Source organism: Pantherophis guttatus, chromosome 1, assembly GCF_059756535.1.
Source record: "Pantherophis guttatus breed Tessera chromosome 1, ASM5975653v1, whole genome shotgun sequence".
Lineage (NCBI taxonomy): Eukaryota > Metazoa > Chordata > Lepidosauria > Squamata > Colubridae > Pantherophis > Pantherophis guttatus.
This window is the reverse complement of record NC_142063.1, coordinates 246,759,316-246,776,940: the sequence shown is the minus strand read 5'-3', so window position 1 is coordinate 246,776,940 and position 17,625 is coordinate 246,759,316. Positions and strand designations below refer to the sequence as shown.

Sequence of the window (17,625 nt, the reverse complement as noted above, 5' to 3'; positions counted from 1 at the left end):
ATAAGTCGAGAAGAAGACTCTAGGTTTGCCCGCTGAAAGGGGAGCAGGAGCCATTGGAGCTCCCTGCTATGCAAGCGGGACCACGGAGTAATCCCGAAGGTGGAAACCATCATTCCCAGGAGGCGGGAAAGAACAAGAACCGTAGCCGAGTCAGCTGCCAGGCATTGACGCACCAAGGATCGGATATTGGACTGTCTCTCAGGGGAAAGGCAAACGATAGAGGAAACGGTATCAATGGAGGCCCCCAAGTGAAGGATAGAAGTGGAGGGGGACAGATGGCTCTTGGACCAATTAATAGAAAACCCATGAGATTGAAGGGAAGACAAAACAAAGGGCAATTCTACTTGAGCCGCCTCCAGGGATGGAGACATAACTAATATGTCATCCAAATAAAATTGAAGGCGAACCGGGCGAGATCTGATGAAACCAATTAAGGAGGCCATAACCTTAGTAAATACCCTAGGGGCCGAAGACAGACCGAAGGGAAGGGCCTTATACTGGAAATGAGACCCTCTGAAGGCAAAACGGAGGAAACATCGATGAGAAGGTAAGATAGGGACATGTAGGTAAGCCTCTGTGAGGTCGATCGAAGAAAGAAAATCTGAGGGGCGAATTAACTCAAGAATAGACGATAAGGAATGCATTTTGAACCGGCGGTATTTAATGTGCCGATTCAATGCCTTTAAGTCCAAAATGGGACGCCAACCCCCGGAAGATTTCTGGACAACAAAAAGACAGGAATAAAACCCGTGGCCCTGTTCCGAAGGAGGAACTGACTCAATGGCCGAAATCTGTAATAGGTGGTCGATGGACGCTGAAAGAATCTCTACCCTGGTTGGATCCCTGGGAACGGGGCAAGAAATAAAACGGGAAGGAGGAGGGGAGGAAAACTCTAAAGCCAAACCAAAGGAAATGGTGTTGAGTACCCAGGAGTCAGTAATGGAAGCAGCCCACTGATCACGGAATAAGGAGAGGCGACCTCCAATAGGAGAATGAAAAAACTCCTCACCTAGCTCTGCGAGACCAACGACCCCCCCTACCACCTCGGAAGGACCTCCGAGGGGGAAATCTGGACCCTTGTCTGACCTGGGGATCCTGATGTGGCCTGGCCGGAAAGGATCGTTGCCCCCGAGACTGAAAGGAGGAGGAACCAGATGGTCGAAAGGACTGAAACCGCGGGAATGAGAAACGGTGATCCGAGCGACGAGAGGCTGGGGGAAGAATCTTCCGACGATCCCTGGTCTCAACTAACAAGGGTTCCAAAGCAGAGCCAAAGAGAGAACCACTGGCATAAGGCGCCGAGGCGAGTTGCCATTTACTGCGAATGTCAGCCTGCCAATTTCTAAGCCACAAAAGACGGCGAGATGTAACATTGGAGCCTAAGGCTCTAGCCGAAAAACGGGTGGAATTCAAAGTGGCATCCGCGGAATATTCCAAAGCCGCCGCAATTTTATTCAAATCTTGGTGGGACCGGGCGTCAGAAAGAGGAAGCCTGGCTTGCAGTTGTTTAAGCCAGAGCAAGGCAGCTTGGTTAAAGAATGAAGCAGATGTTGATGCCCGTATGGACCAGGCGGTAGCTTGGTGTCCTTTCAGAAGTGTTTTCTCAGCTCGCTTATCCTCAGGTCTGAGGGAATCCTCAGGGGGACCCGCCGGATGGGAAGTATCGGTCAAGGCCACTATAGGTGGATCAACCTTCGGGATCTGTAAAATATCCGCTAACGGGGAAGCCGAATTGTATAGCTGCTTGTCTAGGCCGTTAGGGCTAGGTCCTGCGCCAGGTAAGTTCCATTGTCGCTGAAGGACATCTGTAAAAAGCTTGGGAGCCGGAATGGTCTCCGGTTCGCTGGTGTGTTCTGCGAACATAGCAGCCGCAGGATCCGAAGTCGATGCAGGTGGAGCAGAAGAGGAAGGTGAACCTAAACGGGTGATGGCAATGGCCTTAAATAGCAAGGAACGGAAGAGGTGCGGTTTAAAAAGGCCCACAAACGCTGGTTGGTCGGGCCCTAAACCTTCATCGTCTGACCAGGGTAAGTCCTGAAATTCATCCCCTTCGGATAAAGAGGCCTGGTCGAGAACGGCTTGGGGAGAGGCCTGGTCCTGATCCAGTAAGGAGCCGTCCTGGACTTCAGGAAGAGAGTGAGGAGGATCCCTTAAGGAAGCAGTCGTAGGACCTTGGACAAGACAATCAGATATAGATTGACGAATAGCCCTGGAAATAAAGGCCTCTAAGGAGTCAGCCATTGGAGTAGATAAGGCCGGTCTTGTATTGATAGGTGCAGATGATAAAGCTGGACGTTGGTCAGAATCTGGCAGGGTTTGGAACAGATTTTGAGGGTCTGCAGGAGAAATAGCTTGAGAATCCCCCATAACATCCGGGGATAGATCTCTCAATGAATGAGGGGAACGAGGCATCTCCGGTGGATGTGAAGATGCCCGGCTTGAAAGAGATTGGGCTCTCAAAAAGGCCTTCTCCATGGCCTTATGCCTACGCTGTTCCTCCCGGGAAGACCCAGATGTGGAGGATTGAGCGTTATTACGCTTAGAGCGAGCTTTTTTACTCGGTGGAGGCAACGAAGTTGAGGACCCCTCAAGAGGATCGCTAGGATGGCGCCTACGAGACGAGGAGGCAGCAGGCCTGTCAGAATTATTCTTGGACGACGCCATTTTGAATTATTTGGAGCCCTGAAATGGCGACGAGAAAGTGAATCTGAGGAGGAATCTCCTTTCACAGGAATTTTCAGGCAAGGGAAAAGATTGCCAAGTCCTAGTTGCCACTCGCCCCTTACACTGAGGCGATGAAACAGGAAGCTGTCAAAAATAGCCGTCCCAGGCCGGCGAGCATGCGCTGCAGCCTTATCTCCCCGATCGCCTCAAAGCGCCAGAAACTGAAGCGGAAGGCTTCCCAGGCAAACCAAAGTCCTACCGCTGCGATCGTCTGCCTCCGTATGCGCTATTGCCTCATTATCTCTCCGATCGCTTCAAGCGGTAAAAAACTGAAGCGGAAGGCTTCCCAGGTAATAAGGGCAAATCGCTGCACTTTTTTGGGGTCGTAAATGCCTCCTGCGCCAAACAGCTGGGAAAGGGAGGCGCTCTTCAGTCGCTAGCCTTCCGGCACTAAACGCGACCCTGGGACACAGGCGCGAGGCCGCTGGGGCGCGGCAAAGCTGCTAGGCAAGAGCCTTTTACACGCAGCTAAGGTTGGCTGAAAGAAACCGCTTTAAATGAGGCAACCTGCCCAGGAAATAAAGGCCACAGTACTTGCAGTTATAAGAAGGTCAGCCCAGCAATTAAAAGTCAATAGAACTGAGGAAAAACGTCAGTCAGGAGAGGACACGTTCTGTCAGGCGAAGACCGAGACGAAGAACTGGGGCAGCTTCGAAGGGGCGGAGCTTTGACTTTGGAAAGTGCTCGGTCATTGGCTAGACGGGACGTATACCCATCCTGACTGACGTTTTTCCCCCTTGTTGGAGAATGGGTTGAAATAGCTTTGCAGGATCCAATCTGGATTAGTCAGAGACCAGAGACTTAGCTTCCCGAGCTTTCGGAAGCCCGAAAGCTGGAGGATGGAGCCCACCCTCACGGAACTTCTCTCTACTGGAATGTGTCTCCGGGAAGGAAACACCTAGGGTCAGCCCTTAGAATGTCCTTCATTAAAGCAGTAAGGACAGTGCCAGTCAGAAGCTCCATTACTAGGACAGAATACAGTTTGGTGGTGAAGACATTATTCTTTATGGTGGTAAAAATTCTGTCAACTCAAGGACTGGAGGTGTAATATTTGTATGTGTGTGTATCTGTGTGCATGCATGAGTGTGTGTTTTAATGTGATCATGAGGAGCAGTCCTCAGAATATTGAGTGAATTGAGCCATTGTGGCCCATACCATAGTCTAGAGATCAGATTGTGTGCAAACCTGATCAACTACATTTTATTTGCTTTTGTTTAGCTTAAATATTAAATTAGCTCTGGAGTCAGCCTATATAGAATGTATCTATTGATATAATAGAACCTAAGACTGAATTAAGTCTTATTGATTCCAGTAGATTCACTCTTTAAATACAACTAAGTCCTGAACTAGCCTTGAAAGATCATAATCAAAAAGACTCAATAGTCTCCTTGTAGAGTGAAGCTTCCATATTTTATCTTATCAAAAGAGCAAAATACATTTTTCCACTGCTCTTAATATTGACTTACCATTGACTTGTTTCTTGGGCATTAAATGGAGATTAATTCCCTTTTTGCCCAGTATCTTTATTTCACTGAATTTAGTATATGAACTGTTGAGAATTATGATTTTAGAGACTTCAAAAAATTGCTTAATAAAATGTATCTTATTTTCCTTGCACTGAACCCTTAATTTACTATCCATCATGCAATTTCTTTTCAGGGTAAGCAGTGTTATATTAAGCATAGAAAGGGAGTAAGAAATAATAATCAGTCACAGAGGTTAAGTGTGAGATAAAAAGAAAAATAGTATTTATACTAATTCTGTTTACCACAATCACATTACTGTTTTGCAAACCACCCTTGCATTGCTTTGTATATTCCCTTCGTTTATAGAAAGTTTATTTTCATCTCCTATTCCAAAGCTAAAAGCATAAAATTGTTGAACCATAAACATAATTTACACTTATTATTAGCAGAACTGAAGTTACAAATAGAAAATTCTTTTATTTTGGATTATGGATTTAATATCAAACAGAAGGACCTTATTGCTTTTAATTATAGACTTGCATTTTGTGATAGTTTTGTTTTTCCTCATTCCTGGTGATTCCGTCCTGGTTTAATCACACTGTGATTAAACTGTGCCCTGTGAACTACATTGCTAGTACTCCATTAAAAATGTACCGTACTTTTCGGTGTATAAGACGCACCTTTTTACCCCCCAAAAGGGGGTGAAAATCTGGGTGCGTCTTATACGCTGAATGTAGCTCCGCCCACCCACCGACCCCCACCCTTCGGCCATTTTCGGGCAGTTCCAAGCGGAAGGGATCTGGGTCGGGGCACAGCCTGAGAAACAACCCTCTTCAGGATGGTCTGGGGGGGGGGAATCTGCCCGGCAGCTTCGGGGGACAAGGCGTGTGCCACGATTTGCGGCTGGTCACCCCTCTGGCCGCAAAGCAGGCAGCTTAGGGCAGGCAATGGCCGCAATGACTTCATTCCCATGCAATGTAGGAGCTGCCGCCTAAGCCCTCTGCGCCAAGGAGCCGAGTGAACCGAGTGAGAGCTCCTAAAGAAAAACGCCCCTCCTTTCCAGCCACCACTGCCCGGATTCCCCAACGCAATAATCAGAGCCGCGTTTCAGGCAGTGGGCGGCCAGTTCCCCTGCCGCCTCTCTGCGCCCAGGAGCCGAGCGAACGAGAGCACCTAAAGAAAAATGCCCCTCCTTTCCAGCCACCGCTGCCCGGATTCCCCAACGCAATAATCAGAGCCGTGTTTCAGGCAGCAGGCGGCCAGTTCCCCTGCAATGTGCAGCGGGGAACTGGGAACCGTTTTGGATTCAGGGAGGGGATTGCAGCGCTGCACATTGCTGGGGAACTGGCCACCCGCAGCCTGAAACGCGGCTCTGATTATTGCGTTGGGGAATCCAGGCAGCGGTGGCTGGAAAGGAGAGGTGTTTTTCTTTAGGTGCTCTCGTTCGGCTTGCTTGGCTCCTGGGCGCAGAGGGCTTAGGCGGCAGCTCCTACATTGCAGGGGAGTGAAGTCATTGTGGCCATTGCCTGCCCTATGCTGCCTGCTGGGCGGCCAGAGGGGTGACCAGCCACAAATCGTAGCACCCACCTTGTTCCCCGAAACTGCCAGGCAGATTCCCCCCAGACCATTCCAAAATGCTGGTAGGCAGAGGTAAAATACTTTTTTCCTTGTTTACCTCCCCCAAAATTAAGGTGCGTCTTATACTCCGGTGCGTCTTATACACCGAAAAATGCGGTATGTCTTTCTTTATACTCCCATCTCTTTCCTCTCTCTTTCATGCTTTTCTACTTGTAAACATCTTATTGAAGTCCCTATTGGATGCATTTAGGTTGAAAGACAAAATCCTCTTTTGAGATGATGCCCATTTTCCCTGCAGTCCATAGTGACATTCCATTCCTGTTATCATCTCTGCAGGTTTCTGTCAGTGTCTTTGTCTACATTTTTTATTTCTGAATCCTTTTTGCCCCCATTTCTGATAGAATGTACTTAGTCTAGAAATAATAAGCAAAATTTTAGCTGTCCCAGCAATTCACACAGGACTTCAAATGCATGTCATCTATCAAGGCTAATGATACCAGCTGGAAAAAATTGGTATCAAATCTACTGTGAATTCAGAGAGATAAGGATCAATGCACAAGCAAGCATTCTGTTATCCTATTCTATTTCTGATACTTCAGCAGATCGTAATTATTTCCACAAAGAAACTTAGCTGTAAAGGTCATATGACTGTCCTGGCATCATTGACTGGCTAAGGGAATCTGGTTAAAAAAATAATATGGTATATTATTCATACTGTCTAGAGCTGACTACTTAAGATATTTTGTATTCAGAATACAAAGACTCGCTATTTCTCTGTGCCTGCATTCTGATAACTGTTAAAGTTATCTTAATTTTTAAGTGGTACATTTTTGGAATTTTTGAAAATGGATGTTTGCTATCTTTATTTATTATTTATTTATTTATTATATTTCTATACCGCCTTTCTCCCGTAGGACTCAAGGCGGTGTACAGTCAAGAAAAATATAGACACACAAACATCATAAAATTGCTAATTAAAATTATTACTTAGTTTAGTCAATTAAATAAAACACAGAATTAGATCACATTTAAAAAATCATTCACATGTTCATATGTTTAGCCCCGCCTGTTGGAACATCAGGGTCTTGAGGGCATGGTGGAAAGCACGGAGATCAGGGATATTCCGTATCTCCAGGGGCAGTTCATTCCAAAGGGTTGGAGCCCTCACAGAGAAGGCCCTCCCCCTGGGAGTCGCCAGTCGACATAATTTGACTGACGGTACCCTGAGTAGTCCCTCCCTGTGAGAACGAACTGGTCGGTGGGAGGCTATTGGTGGCAAAAGACGGTCTCGTAGGTACCCAGGTCCTAAGCCATGGAGCACTTTAAAGGTGATAACTAACACCTTGAATCGCACGGAAGACCACCGGGAGCCAGTGCAGCTCGCGTAGGAGAGGTGTTACATGGGTGTAACGAGCTGCGCCTTGAGATCCTGAGATCTTGAGATCCATTTTGATATAATCTGAATGTAATATAGATTTAAACTTCTTTAATTAAAATAAAAAACTGGACAATTATGAAATGTCATGTGCTTGAGTAAGAAATAAATATATGAATACTTTTTGGCTTTTATATTGTGAAAGGTAGAATGAATGTGTTTATTTTAAGATTCAGTTTTAAAATAAGTCTAACTGTACTCACAGGAATTTATTTCTAATTGCCTACCATGCTCCTACTAAAGCCTTCAACATGTTTCTTAACAAGATCAAATTGAAGGTTTAGGCTTATGAGTCATTTCCAAATCTACTTCCATATTTTTCTAAAAGAGAGATTCTAGAACATATCTAGTGTGATTTAAATGGTCTTCCCAAGTTGGTCATGTTCATCTTGAACTTATACTTCAATTATTGATCTGTATAACAATCAAGTATGCATCTGTGGTGCATGGCGGAGAGTTGTTGATAGATTGATTGGGAAGTTGTTTTTGAAAGCAAAAATCTTCTCTGGATTTTAATATACTGTACCCAATATAAAGCCTTTATTACTGCTCCAAAAGCAGCTGTTCTGCAACTGTATTTTCTGCAAAAGAGGACTGTAGGAAACACAGTAATGCATTTAAATATGAAATATATCAAGATATTTGATTTGTTGCTTAGCAGCCAAAGCAAATTATGCAAATCAAAAATAAAATAGATTGAACATTATGATAGCAAAGTGATTTCACTTCATCTTGTATTTTCACGTTAAATAATGGCGTAACAGAATCAATTTATGTTCTTTGAAAATTTTTTTAATACTATTGCAAAATAAAAGGTGTGAAGATGCTTATTGATGCTTCAAAAATATTCACATTTGAAAATATTTTATTATAATACTATACAACTTATGAAACCTGAACACGTGATTGTATTAAAATTTAGAGCATAATAATTTAGGAATATCTTCTTGCTCCCTTGCACTCATAATCTCTGTCACTGGAAAATCTTTACCTAATTTAATATTCAGAAGAATTATGAACAATTATAAATGCATTATCATATTATAAAAGGATGGATGCTTGATTTGTGCTCCTGTAGGGAGATGCTTTACTTATGAAAGAAATTTCTGTAAAAGGAGAATATTTTTAGAGTGCAAGTGTGAAGTGTAAAGATGACCTTGATGAAGATAGGCCAGATCTGTTGGAAAGCATAGCTTAAGTCCAAACGAGGCAAAAGTACCATATGTAGCAACGGCTCAGATATAGACCTTCTGAATTCACATGGGTATAAGAAGTAGAAAAGGTACTGGTACTTCACAATCAGACTTGTGAGTTTCATTACTATGGCAACTCTCAATGCAAGTACTCCTAGCCTTCCTTTTGAGTTGATTCCCAATCTGGAAATCTACCTGTTGGGAGGAGGACTGACAATGGCTTCAAAGAAAAGATTTTAGGAGTAGTGGTAGACTACGTAAGTTCTCTACATGTTTGTTGTAATGCTAGTATTCTTTGGGTCTTTTAGTTGTTATTGATGCTATTAATTAAAAAGCACTGTATATTAAATGATGGTATACTTTTTTAACATGCTATTTTTAGACTTGAGAATCATATCTTTGATGGTAGGTACATCATTTGTGTGTGTGCATCTACCTATCTATCTGTATGGACTATATAATATAAGGATATAATTGAAATAATGTCTGGGTTACAGAGTGATTATGTTGAGCTGTCACATTATCTCTTTACGTACTTAGCTCACAAGTATGCCACACAAAAAATCCTACTGCTGTCCCATAATTATGACATCTTCATATTTACAGATTGAATTGTCATCTGTGTAATGTACCGATGAGCAAATATTCCATATGCTTAAGTCCTTCCATATGAAGAAGGACTTAAGAACCCACTTATCAGTCAGGGAAACAGTAGTTGATAACCAGGATGGTTGAGCTTAATACAGTAGTTAAATGGTGACATTAAAAGAAAAGTTTAAAAAAATAGGTGCCATCTGGTTAGTAAGATCTCCATTTATTGTCCTAAGTGTCAGATACAAATATGTAAAGTAAAAATTATATGAATATTTTTAACATACATGTTTCCTGTATATCCTTTTAACCACATAATTTCCCATTGTTCCAGCTGTATAGCGTAATGAAAAAAATTAACCTATTTTATCATACAATTTTATTCTTGTTTTAAATTTCAATAAAGTTTATACATTTTAGCAATCATAAGTACATCATTTGTATACAATTCTGTTTCAAAGTCAATCTTACAATATTCAGCATCATAAATGCTTTTATCTACTTCGAATCTTTCTTAAACCTGTAAACAGGAAAACTATTAACTATGTCCCTCTGCCATCAGTTGGTCTCTTGATGTTGGTTTGTATTCCCTTTGACAGAATTCTAGTATTTCATGATAAGTTAGCCATTTGTATTTGTCTATTTGTCATTATTTTTTCTGTACTAAACTTTTTGGAGCCCACTCCTGGATATATCCTTCTGCCATTCTTTAAAGGGTGCATCAGTTGTAAAACCGGTATAGTCTGAAAAAATCATTCTAGGCAAAGCATTCATTTTTATCACAGAAATTCTCCTAATAATAGCAATTGTAATAATTTTCTTTTTTTAAACTTCATTCTGTGTTTCAAACTAATTATTTTGAAATAATATCCAATTCACATTTGTCATCTTTATACTGATATATTGACTTTTTTCCTCAATCTTAAATCCAATTTTGGTCAATTTCTGTTTGATCCACTATTTTGATATTTACTCTTGACATCGTATTCTGTTTGTTAATCTTAAAATCTGCTAATGTACCAAATTCTTCTAATTTTTCTCATTAATGCTTCAATTCCCTGTAAAGGATTCTCCAAAACCAACAAGAAGTCATCAGCTAATGATAGTGCTTAGTATGTCAAATGACGTCCTACATGTCATCCTTATCTAATATTTTTGGTTTTGCTTCAGACTTCTTTATAACTTATTTGCTTGTTTGTCCATGTTACAGTATATTATACTTTAATTTTCAAATAAATTTTCTTTCAATAAACAGTATATGGAGGCACAGATACCACATACAAGGTTTTAGCAGTGTTTTAAATATTTTTCTTTTTCATTTATACTCTTGATGCAAGTGTGTGTAATTGTGGCTTTTAGGATTTAAGCTTGAAGCTCTATTGCTCGTGAATTATTCTGTTTTATCTGGAACTTCTCTCTTTGATGCATCAAATCAAATACATGATTTTCATATCATTTACATGGGAAAAATGCATTTTATACAGACCTTTGACACAGCACTTACTTCTGGAGCTTTGTCAATTAATCTACAATTAATTATTTACTGTACAGTCTATGGTGATATGAATTCTTGTCACATTTCTGTGAAAAACAAATTTATGAATATAGCTAATATGTTGCAAGAAATGCACTTGACAACTGTGTAATTAATTTCAGCTGCTTTTCACATACACACTTATAATTATGACATCTATTAATATTAGAAAATGGCTACAAATTCTTTGTACAAAATATTAAAAAGCTTACCTACAAATTAGAAAATGTGAAATTGGCCATTCTCCATTGTGGGTGGAGACAGCAGCCAGGATGGGGTGTGCTCATCTGCTAAGCTGATAGACTGAGCCTGTCAAAGTTGCTAAGTCCCACCGCTGTTACTGGGCAGACCCTGCTTTTGGCTCAGTCTGTCAGCCTAGACAGGCATGTGGGACTGTTCCTCTAGCCTTTTTCTGTCTATTTCTTGTCTATTTCGATTATCTGGTTTCTGATCCTGCTTGTGATTGCTGTTTTTTGACTTGGACTGTGACTTAGACCACTCTTGGATTACGATTTCAGCAAACTGTAAGCTTGGTCCCTCAATTACAGGCTTCCCGGTTAATTGGGGGGGGTTCCCTATCTCTTGTTCTCATCAGATTTATTAACATCGGAGGATATGTTTAGAGGGATTGTGGAGTTTCGCGCTCCCGTGGGGGCGGTTACAGACCCTTTTGCGGCCATTGCCCCTCACGGCTAGTTGCGGAGTTTTTTGCGCTCCCTGCCACAGTTACGAGCGGCCATTTTGACTCACCAACTGCTTGCCGTTTTGCTTGCCTACCCCTGTCAAACTCCTTCCAACTGTTGAAATTTGTATCGGGGCTTCCCATCAAGCCAGCAAGCGGAGCTTAGCGCCCCGGGCTGTGCCTGGTTGAGCTTGTCTCATTACAAAGGTTCCATTGGCTGCATTGCAGTTTCGTGCGCCAGACAGTGTTTTGGCGCGAAGATCGCATTCTATTGGAAGTTGGCCTGTCAGCGCTTCCCTTTCTCTGCGCGATTTCGTGCCTCTGAGTTTGAGCGGGTGGAACAACTGAGGAGAATTGGCGGAGCTTCGTGCTCCCAGTTAGCGCTTCGGGCTACCTTTACTGCACGTTTGTTTCACGCCAGCAAAGCTTGAGTGGCAGCTGGGGGAGCTAAGGAGCCTTGGCGGAGCTTTGCGCTCCCATTAGCGGCGTTGCCCATGACCCAGCGAGGAGGGCTATCTGATGGAGCTTCGCGCCCCCCCCCCATCAGCGCTGCTGGAACAGAACTCTGTCTCCTTCCAATGAGAGCCTGATTGCCCTAATCATTGCCTCGTTATTACCTGTACGCTGGGTCTCCCTGCTTGGCGCTCTTGGCGCTTGCCTTAGGCCTCCAGGCTTAGGCCTGTGCCATCTAGTGGCATACCCTCTTCTGGGTATTGGCACTTTCTGAGACTACAAGCTCTGCCTCATTTACTGATGATCCAGCTCTTTGTCTGTGGCTCTAATTGACAGGATGCCCAAGGCTACATTTAAAGCAAAGCTTGGCCGGAAAGCGGGCCACTCGGAGAGCTCCCATCACCAGGAGGAATCTGCCGCCAGGAAGGACCAGGCTCCCAGTCCTTCCTCTAGACCAGTGATGGCTAACCTTTTTGCGTGCCAGGAGAGGGGGGGCGGGGGAGGGTTGCACACGCATGTGCCCATGCGCATGCGTGCGCAACCCCCTCCCCCCTGCCCCCCCGTTCCTGGTACATGATGGCCTGGTAGGCCCGTTTTTCTTTCTTACCTGGTTCCAAATCCTCTCTGTGTATCTGGGAAGGGCGAAAACAGCCTTTTCCACTCCCTTGGAGGCCCTACGGAGGCTGAAAGGGCCCATTTCCCAACTCTCGGTGGGACAGGAAGTGACATTTTTTGCTGTCCCCAACCTCCAGAACCTCTCTAGGAGTCTCTAGGAGCCTCTCTAGGAGTCTCTAGGAGCCTCTCTAGGAGTCTGGGGACAGGAAAAAATGTCACTTCCTGTCCCACTGGGAGTCGGGAAATGGGCCCTTTCAGCCTCCGTAGGGCCTCCAAGGGAGTGGGAAAGGCTGTTTTCGCCCTTCCCAGATACACAGAGAGGATCTGGAGCCAGGTAAGAAAGAAAAATGGGCCTTCCCCACCCCGCCCCCAGGCCCTCCAGAGGCAGGAAACAGCCTGTTTCCCTACTTCTGGTGGGCCCAGAAGGCCCGAAAATCAGCTGGCCGGCGCGCACATGCGCCCCAGAGCTGAGCTGGCGTGCCCATTAATATGGCTCCGCGTGCCACCTGTGGCACGCGTGCCATAGGTTCGCCATCACGGCTCTAGACCGATGGCCTTAGGGTCCTCTCGGTCTCATCATAAGTCCTCCTCCCACTCTGCCCCTTCCCGTGCTGAAGCCCGCCGGGATAGAGTGCTTAATAAACTTTGTGCTAAGGCCGGTTGTCTGCAACCTTCAGTTGGGGAGTCTAACACCGCCTCTTCGCGAGCGGCCAACACATCTGATTCTGGGGCTCTTCCTGATCAGATTTCTCTTCAGGATTGTCCTGTAGTCATACAGCCGGACAGTTTGTGGGGGCAGGAGGCTGCGCCAGCTCTGGTTGTTCCCGCAGAGACCTCTCGGGCTCTGGCCTTGTTGTTGACTCCACTCGAGACAACTTCGGCTCCTCCCTCAGCAGATCTGGCCTCGGCGATGGCGCACCAGCAGACCTTTCTTTCGCCGGATCAAATCCAACAGATCATCGCGACAGCGGTGCAACAATCATTGGCTTCACAGCTGCTGCCTGGCAGCAAAGCAGCCTCGGTCCGGTCTGGCGTCTCTCCTTCTCCTGTGGTCGTCGCACAGGAGGACACTCTATCCATTGCGGCCTCGGCTTCTCCGGCCTCCTCCATTGCGAGCCGTGCTTCGTCCCGAGCTGAGGAGGACCCTATGGATCTGGATCTCTCAGAGGATGAGGGTCTCCCGCTGGACCAGCCCGCATTTACGGGCCTTTTTCCTCAGGCCTTTTTTAAATCCTTACTTCACAAGGCCGTTAATACGGCTCAGCTGGGCTCTCCTTCTCCAATGCCGGCTCCCATGGTCGCGGTGAAAGGGGCTCTGAACCCCTTGTTTGCGGAACCAGCCAGGCCTGTGGACATCATTCCTACGCCCCCTCTATTTCTCGACATCATTAGGAAACAATGGTCCTTGCCAGGCTCGACTCTGTCCCCATCAACTACGGACTGACGGAACTTCAGTGTGTCGCCGGATCTGGATTCCATTCTCCAGGTTCCGAGCGTGGATGCTGCAGTGGCTGCACTCTTACCTCATGCGGTGGTTCCGGGTGCTCCGGATGAAGGTCTCCATCCTGAGGGGCGCCGGGCGGAACAGGTACTGCAGCGGGCACACCAAGGCGCTGCCTGGGCCATCCGTTCGGCATCCACGGCGTCCTTCTTCAACCGGACTACTCTCCTATGGCTCTGACAACTGCAGGAGAATTTGGTCACTTTGATATACTTATCAAATGTTGATAAGTATAACCAATAGAAACAAACGTTCTTTTGGGATCCTTCAAAGTTTTTAAAGGAGGAAAGTGGTCCTGGGAAAAAAAGGTTTAAAAAAAACATTTTTTATAAGGTCAATCTTTTTAGGATTCGCTCTAGAATTTGCTCAGATGTTGGTTTAGTTTAGTTTGGTTTATTTTGGATTTATATACCGCCCTTCTCCCGAAGGACTCAGGGCGGTGAACAGCCAAAGATAAAACACATACAATACAAAATTTAAAAAACAATTAAAAACATATTAAACCAATTTGGCCCATACTAATTAAAACACCCCTTTTGTAAAAGCAAATTAAAATTGAACAATTAAAAAGAGTTAGGCCAGCCCAGCTTGTTGAAATAAAAAAGTTTTGAGGGCATGGCAGAAAGTGCGTAAATCCGGGATCCTCCATATCTCCGGGGGGAGTTCATCCAAAGGGCAGATGCCCCCACAGAGAAGGCTCTTCCCCTGGGGGCCACCAGTCGACACTGTTTGACCGACGGCACCCTGAGGAGCCCCTCTCTGTGGGAGCGTACTGGCCGGTGAGAGGCTACCAGTGGCAGAAGGCGGTCTCGTAGGTACCCAGGTCCTAAGCCATGGAGCACTCTAAAGGTGGTAACCAATATCTTGAAGCGCACCCGAAAGACCACCGGGAACCAGCGCAGCTCACGCAGGTAAGGTGTTACATGGGAGCGCGATGTCGCTCACATAACCACCCGTGCGGCTGCATTCTGGACCAGTTGGAGCCTCCGGGTGCTCTTCAAGGGGAGCCCCATGTAGAGAGCATTACAGTAGTCCAGGCGGGAGGTGACAAGGGCGTGAGTGACCGTGCGCAAGGCGTCCCGGTCCAGAAAGGGCTGCAACTGGCGAATCAGGCGAACCTGATAGAAAGTCCTCCTGGCCACAGCCGTCAGATGTTCTTCTAAAGACAGCCGTGTATCCAGGAGGACACCCAAGTTGCGAGCCTCTCCGTGGGGACCAACAACTCGCCCCCAATAGTCAGTGATGGCACCAACTGGCTATATCGGGACGCTGGAAACCACAGCCACTTGGTCTTGGACGGGTTGAGCCTGAGTCTGTTTCTCCCCATCCAGATCCGCACGGCCTCCAGGCACCGGGACATCACTCCAAGGGCATCATTGGGGTGGCCCGGGGTAGAGATGTACACCTGAGTGTCATCAGTGTATTGATGGTACTTCACCCCGAAACCACGGATGATCTCGCCCAGCGGCTTCACATAAATGTTGAACAGAAGGGGCGAGAGGACCGACCCTTGTGGCACCCCACACACAAGGCGCCTCGCGGTCAACCTCTGCTCCCTGCCAACACAGACTGCGACCGGTCAGAGAGAAAGGAGAACCACCGCAACACGGTGCTCCCCACCCCCAACTCTTCCAACCGGCGCAGCATGATACCATGGTCGATGGTATCAAAAGCTGCTGAGAGGTCTAATAGGACCAGGACAGAGGAACAAGCCCTGTCCCGAGCCCTCCAGAGATCATCAACCAACGCGACCAATGCCGTTTCTGTGCTGTACCCAGGCCTGAAACCTGACTGGAACGGATCTAGATAAACTTTTCATCCAGGTACTGGGGAAGCTGTCGCGCCACCACACTGTCAACAACTTTCGCCACAAAGCGGAGGTTGGATACTGGACGATAATTTACTAACGCTGCTGGGTCCAGGGAAGGCTTCTTAAGGAGAGGCCTCACCACCGCCTCTTTCAAGGCGGCGGGAAAGTCACCCTCACTCAATGAAGCATTAATAATCCCCTGGAGCCAGCCTCGTGTAACCTCCCGAGAAGCCAGCACCAACCAGGAGGGACACGGGTCCAATAAACATGTGGCCGTGCTAAGTCTACCCAGAATCCTGTCCACGTCTTCGGGAGTCACAGGATCAAACTCCTCCCATATAACATTCTCAAGACCTGCCTCCATCACCCCTCCCGAATATACCCAGTCTGAGTCCAAGTCTTCCCGAATTTGAGCGATGTTGTCATACAGATACTGCACAATCTGGTGTCAGATTGATTAAATTTTAGTTTCCCAGAATGAAAGAAAACATTCCTTCTCAGATTACCTGCTACTTTACCTTTTTTCATAATTTTAAAAATAAATTCATAATGGTTCTGTTAGACCATGATTTATTTCCTTTACTATCCTGTGATGGAATTTGATGAACTTGGAGATTTAAACTCATTCAAAATAAACAGATATTAATCATGAAACTTAAGTTTCACTCCTGCCCTTTCACAACTGATTGATGTACCTTGTGCTTGGAAAAACTGGAACAAAATAGGAATTACATATAATTTCTTTGTAATCTATTAGCGTCCTATCTTCATGGAACAACTGGTATACTGGTTTCACACATGGTTTCTCCATTTTGGCTTTTTTTTTTTTGGTTAAATAAATGATGACATGGTTATAATGTGTTATGTGTTGTTGTTCATGTGAGATTGTATCTACTTTTAGTAACTGCTAAGGACTAGATGATTTTTACTATATCCTGACACGTCAAAACCATAGAACTCAAAAAGGGTGTACTTTATTTTTCAGATGACTATATATTTGCTACATCCTGTTTTATATTCCCTTAAAATTAAGTACTCACTTTCTCCATCATTTTTAACACGTTTGTAGAATACATTTACATTTCTCAGCTTAGATCATTCCAGACGTTTTGGACTACATCTTCTGTCATCCCACATGATTAGTTAAGATGCCATAATGCAGGCAGTTAGAGAAATCCAAATTTGGAAAAATTGGTTTATACCATCTGGCACAATTGGTAGAACTATAAAATATAAGCACTCACAGCTACACAAACAATGAATGAATAGTAAAGAGGCTCAGTGGAAAACAGTACAAGATTTCTATAGTTTTTATAGTTTCAATAGTTCTATGAAGAAATGATCATATAAGCACTAACCAAAATTTCCAAATAAGTATGGAAAATCCAAGCGCTCTGTCCTATTTTGCATCTGACAACCCTGCTTTTCACAGGTGCCTTAATTGTATTTTCAGATGTATGTCATCCTTTGTACATCTTATTTGGAAATAAGCAACACTGAATTATATTTTAATTTGCTCTTCTGTTTCTCCACAGGACTGGTAGCTGCCTGATATTTCAGAATGCCTCTGGTAAAAAGAAACATAGATCCTAGATACCTTTGCCATACTGCTCTGCCACGAGGCATCAAGAATGAACTGGAATGTGTTACTAATATTTCCTTGGCAAATATAATAAGACAATTAAGCAGTCTAAGTAAGTATTTCATTTATTAAGAATTAATTTATTTTAAAGGTAAATTTCATATGGCCAAATCTGCATGGCTTTATCCTGAATCCTCTTTCATCATGTTCATTTTTAATTTTTTAAAAAGATATTCTCTCATCCCCATGTATTTAACAAAATGTTCTATGTGTAGCTTTCTTTATGTAATGTATGAGAACACACATGACACATGTATACATATACATATGTGTATAGATATACATATGTCAAACCTCAGGGTTTGCCTTACCAGAGGGGAGGGAAGGTCCTGATGGCAGTGGGAAATTTGTGATGCTGGCCGCTGCAGCCACGTGCCTGGGAGGTGGCCAGCGCAAGGCAA

The 17,625-nt window shown here is 44.8% G+C and overlaps 1 protein-coding gene across 3 annotated transcripts in view; it reads left to right on the top strand.

The window, feature by feature from the left end:
• The window catches only part of WASF1 (WASP family member 1), a 57,605-nt gene that overhangs the window by 15,414 nt on the left and 24,566 nt on the right, over positions 1 to 17,625 (top strand). For all 3 annotated transcript variants that reach the window (XM_034409158.3, XM_034409156.3, XM_034409157.3), the window contains exon 2: positions 17,118 to 17,276. In XM_034409158.3, coding sequence (XP_034265049.1) covers positions 17,144 to 17,276 — 133 coding nt within the window. In that variant the 5' untranslated portion in view covers positions 17,118 to 17,143. The remainder of the gene's footprint in view (positions 1 to 17,117; positions 17,277 to 17,625) is intronic.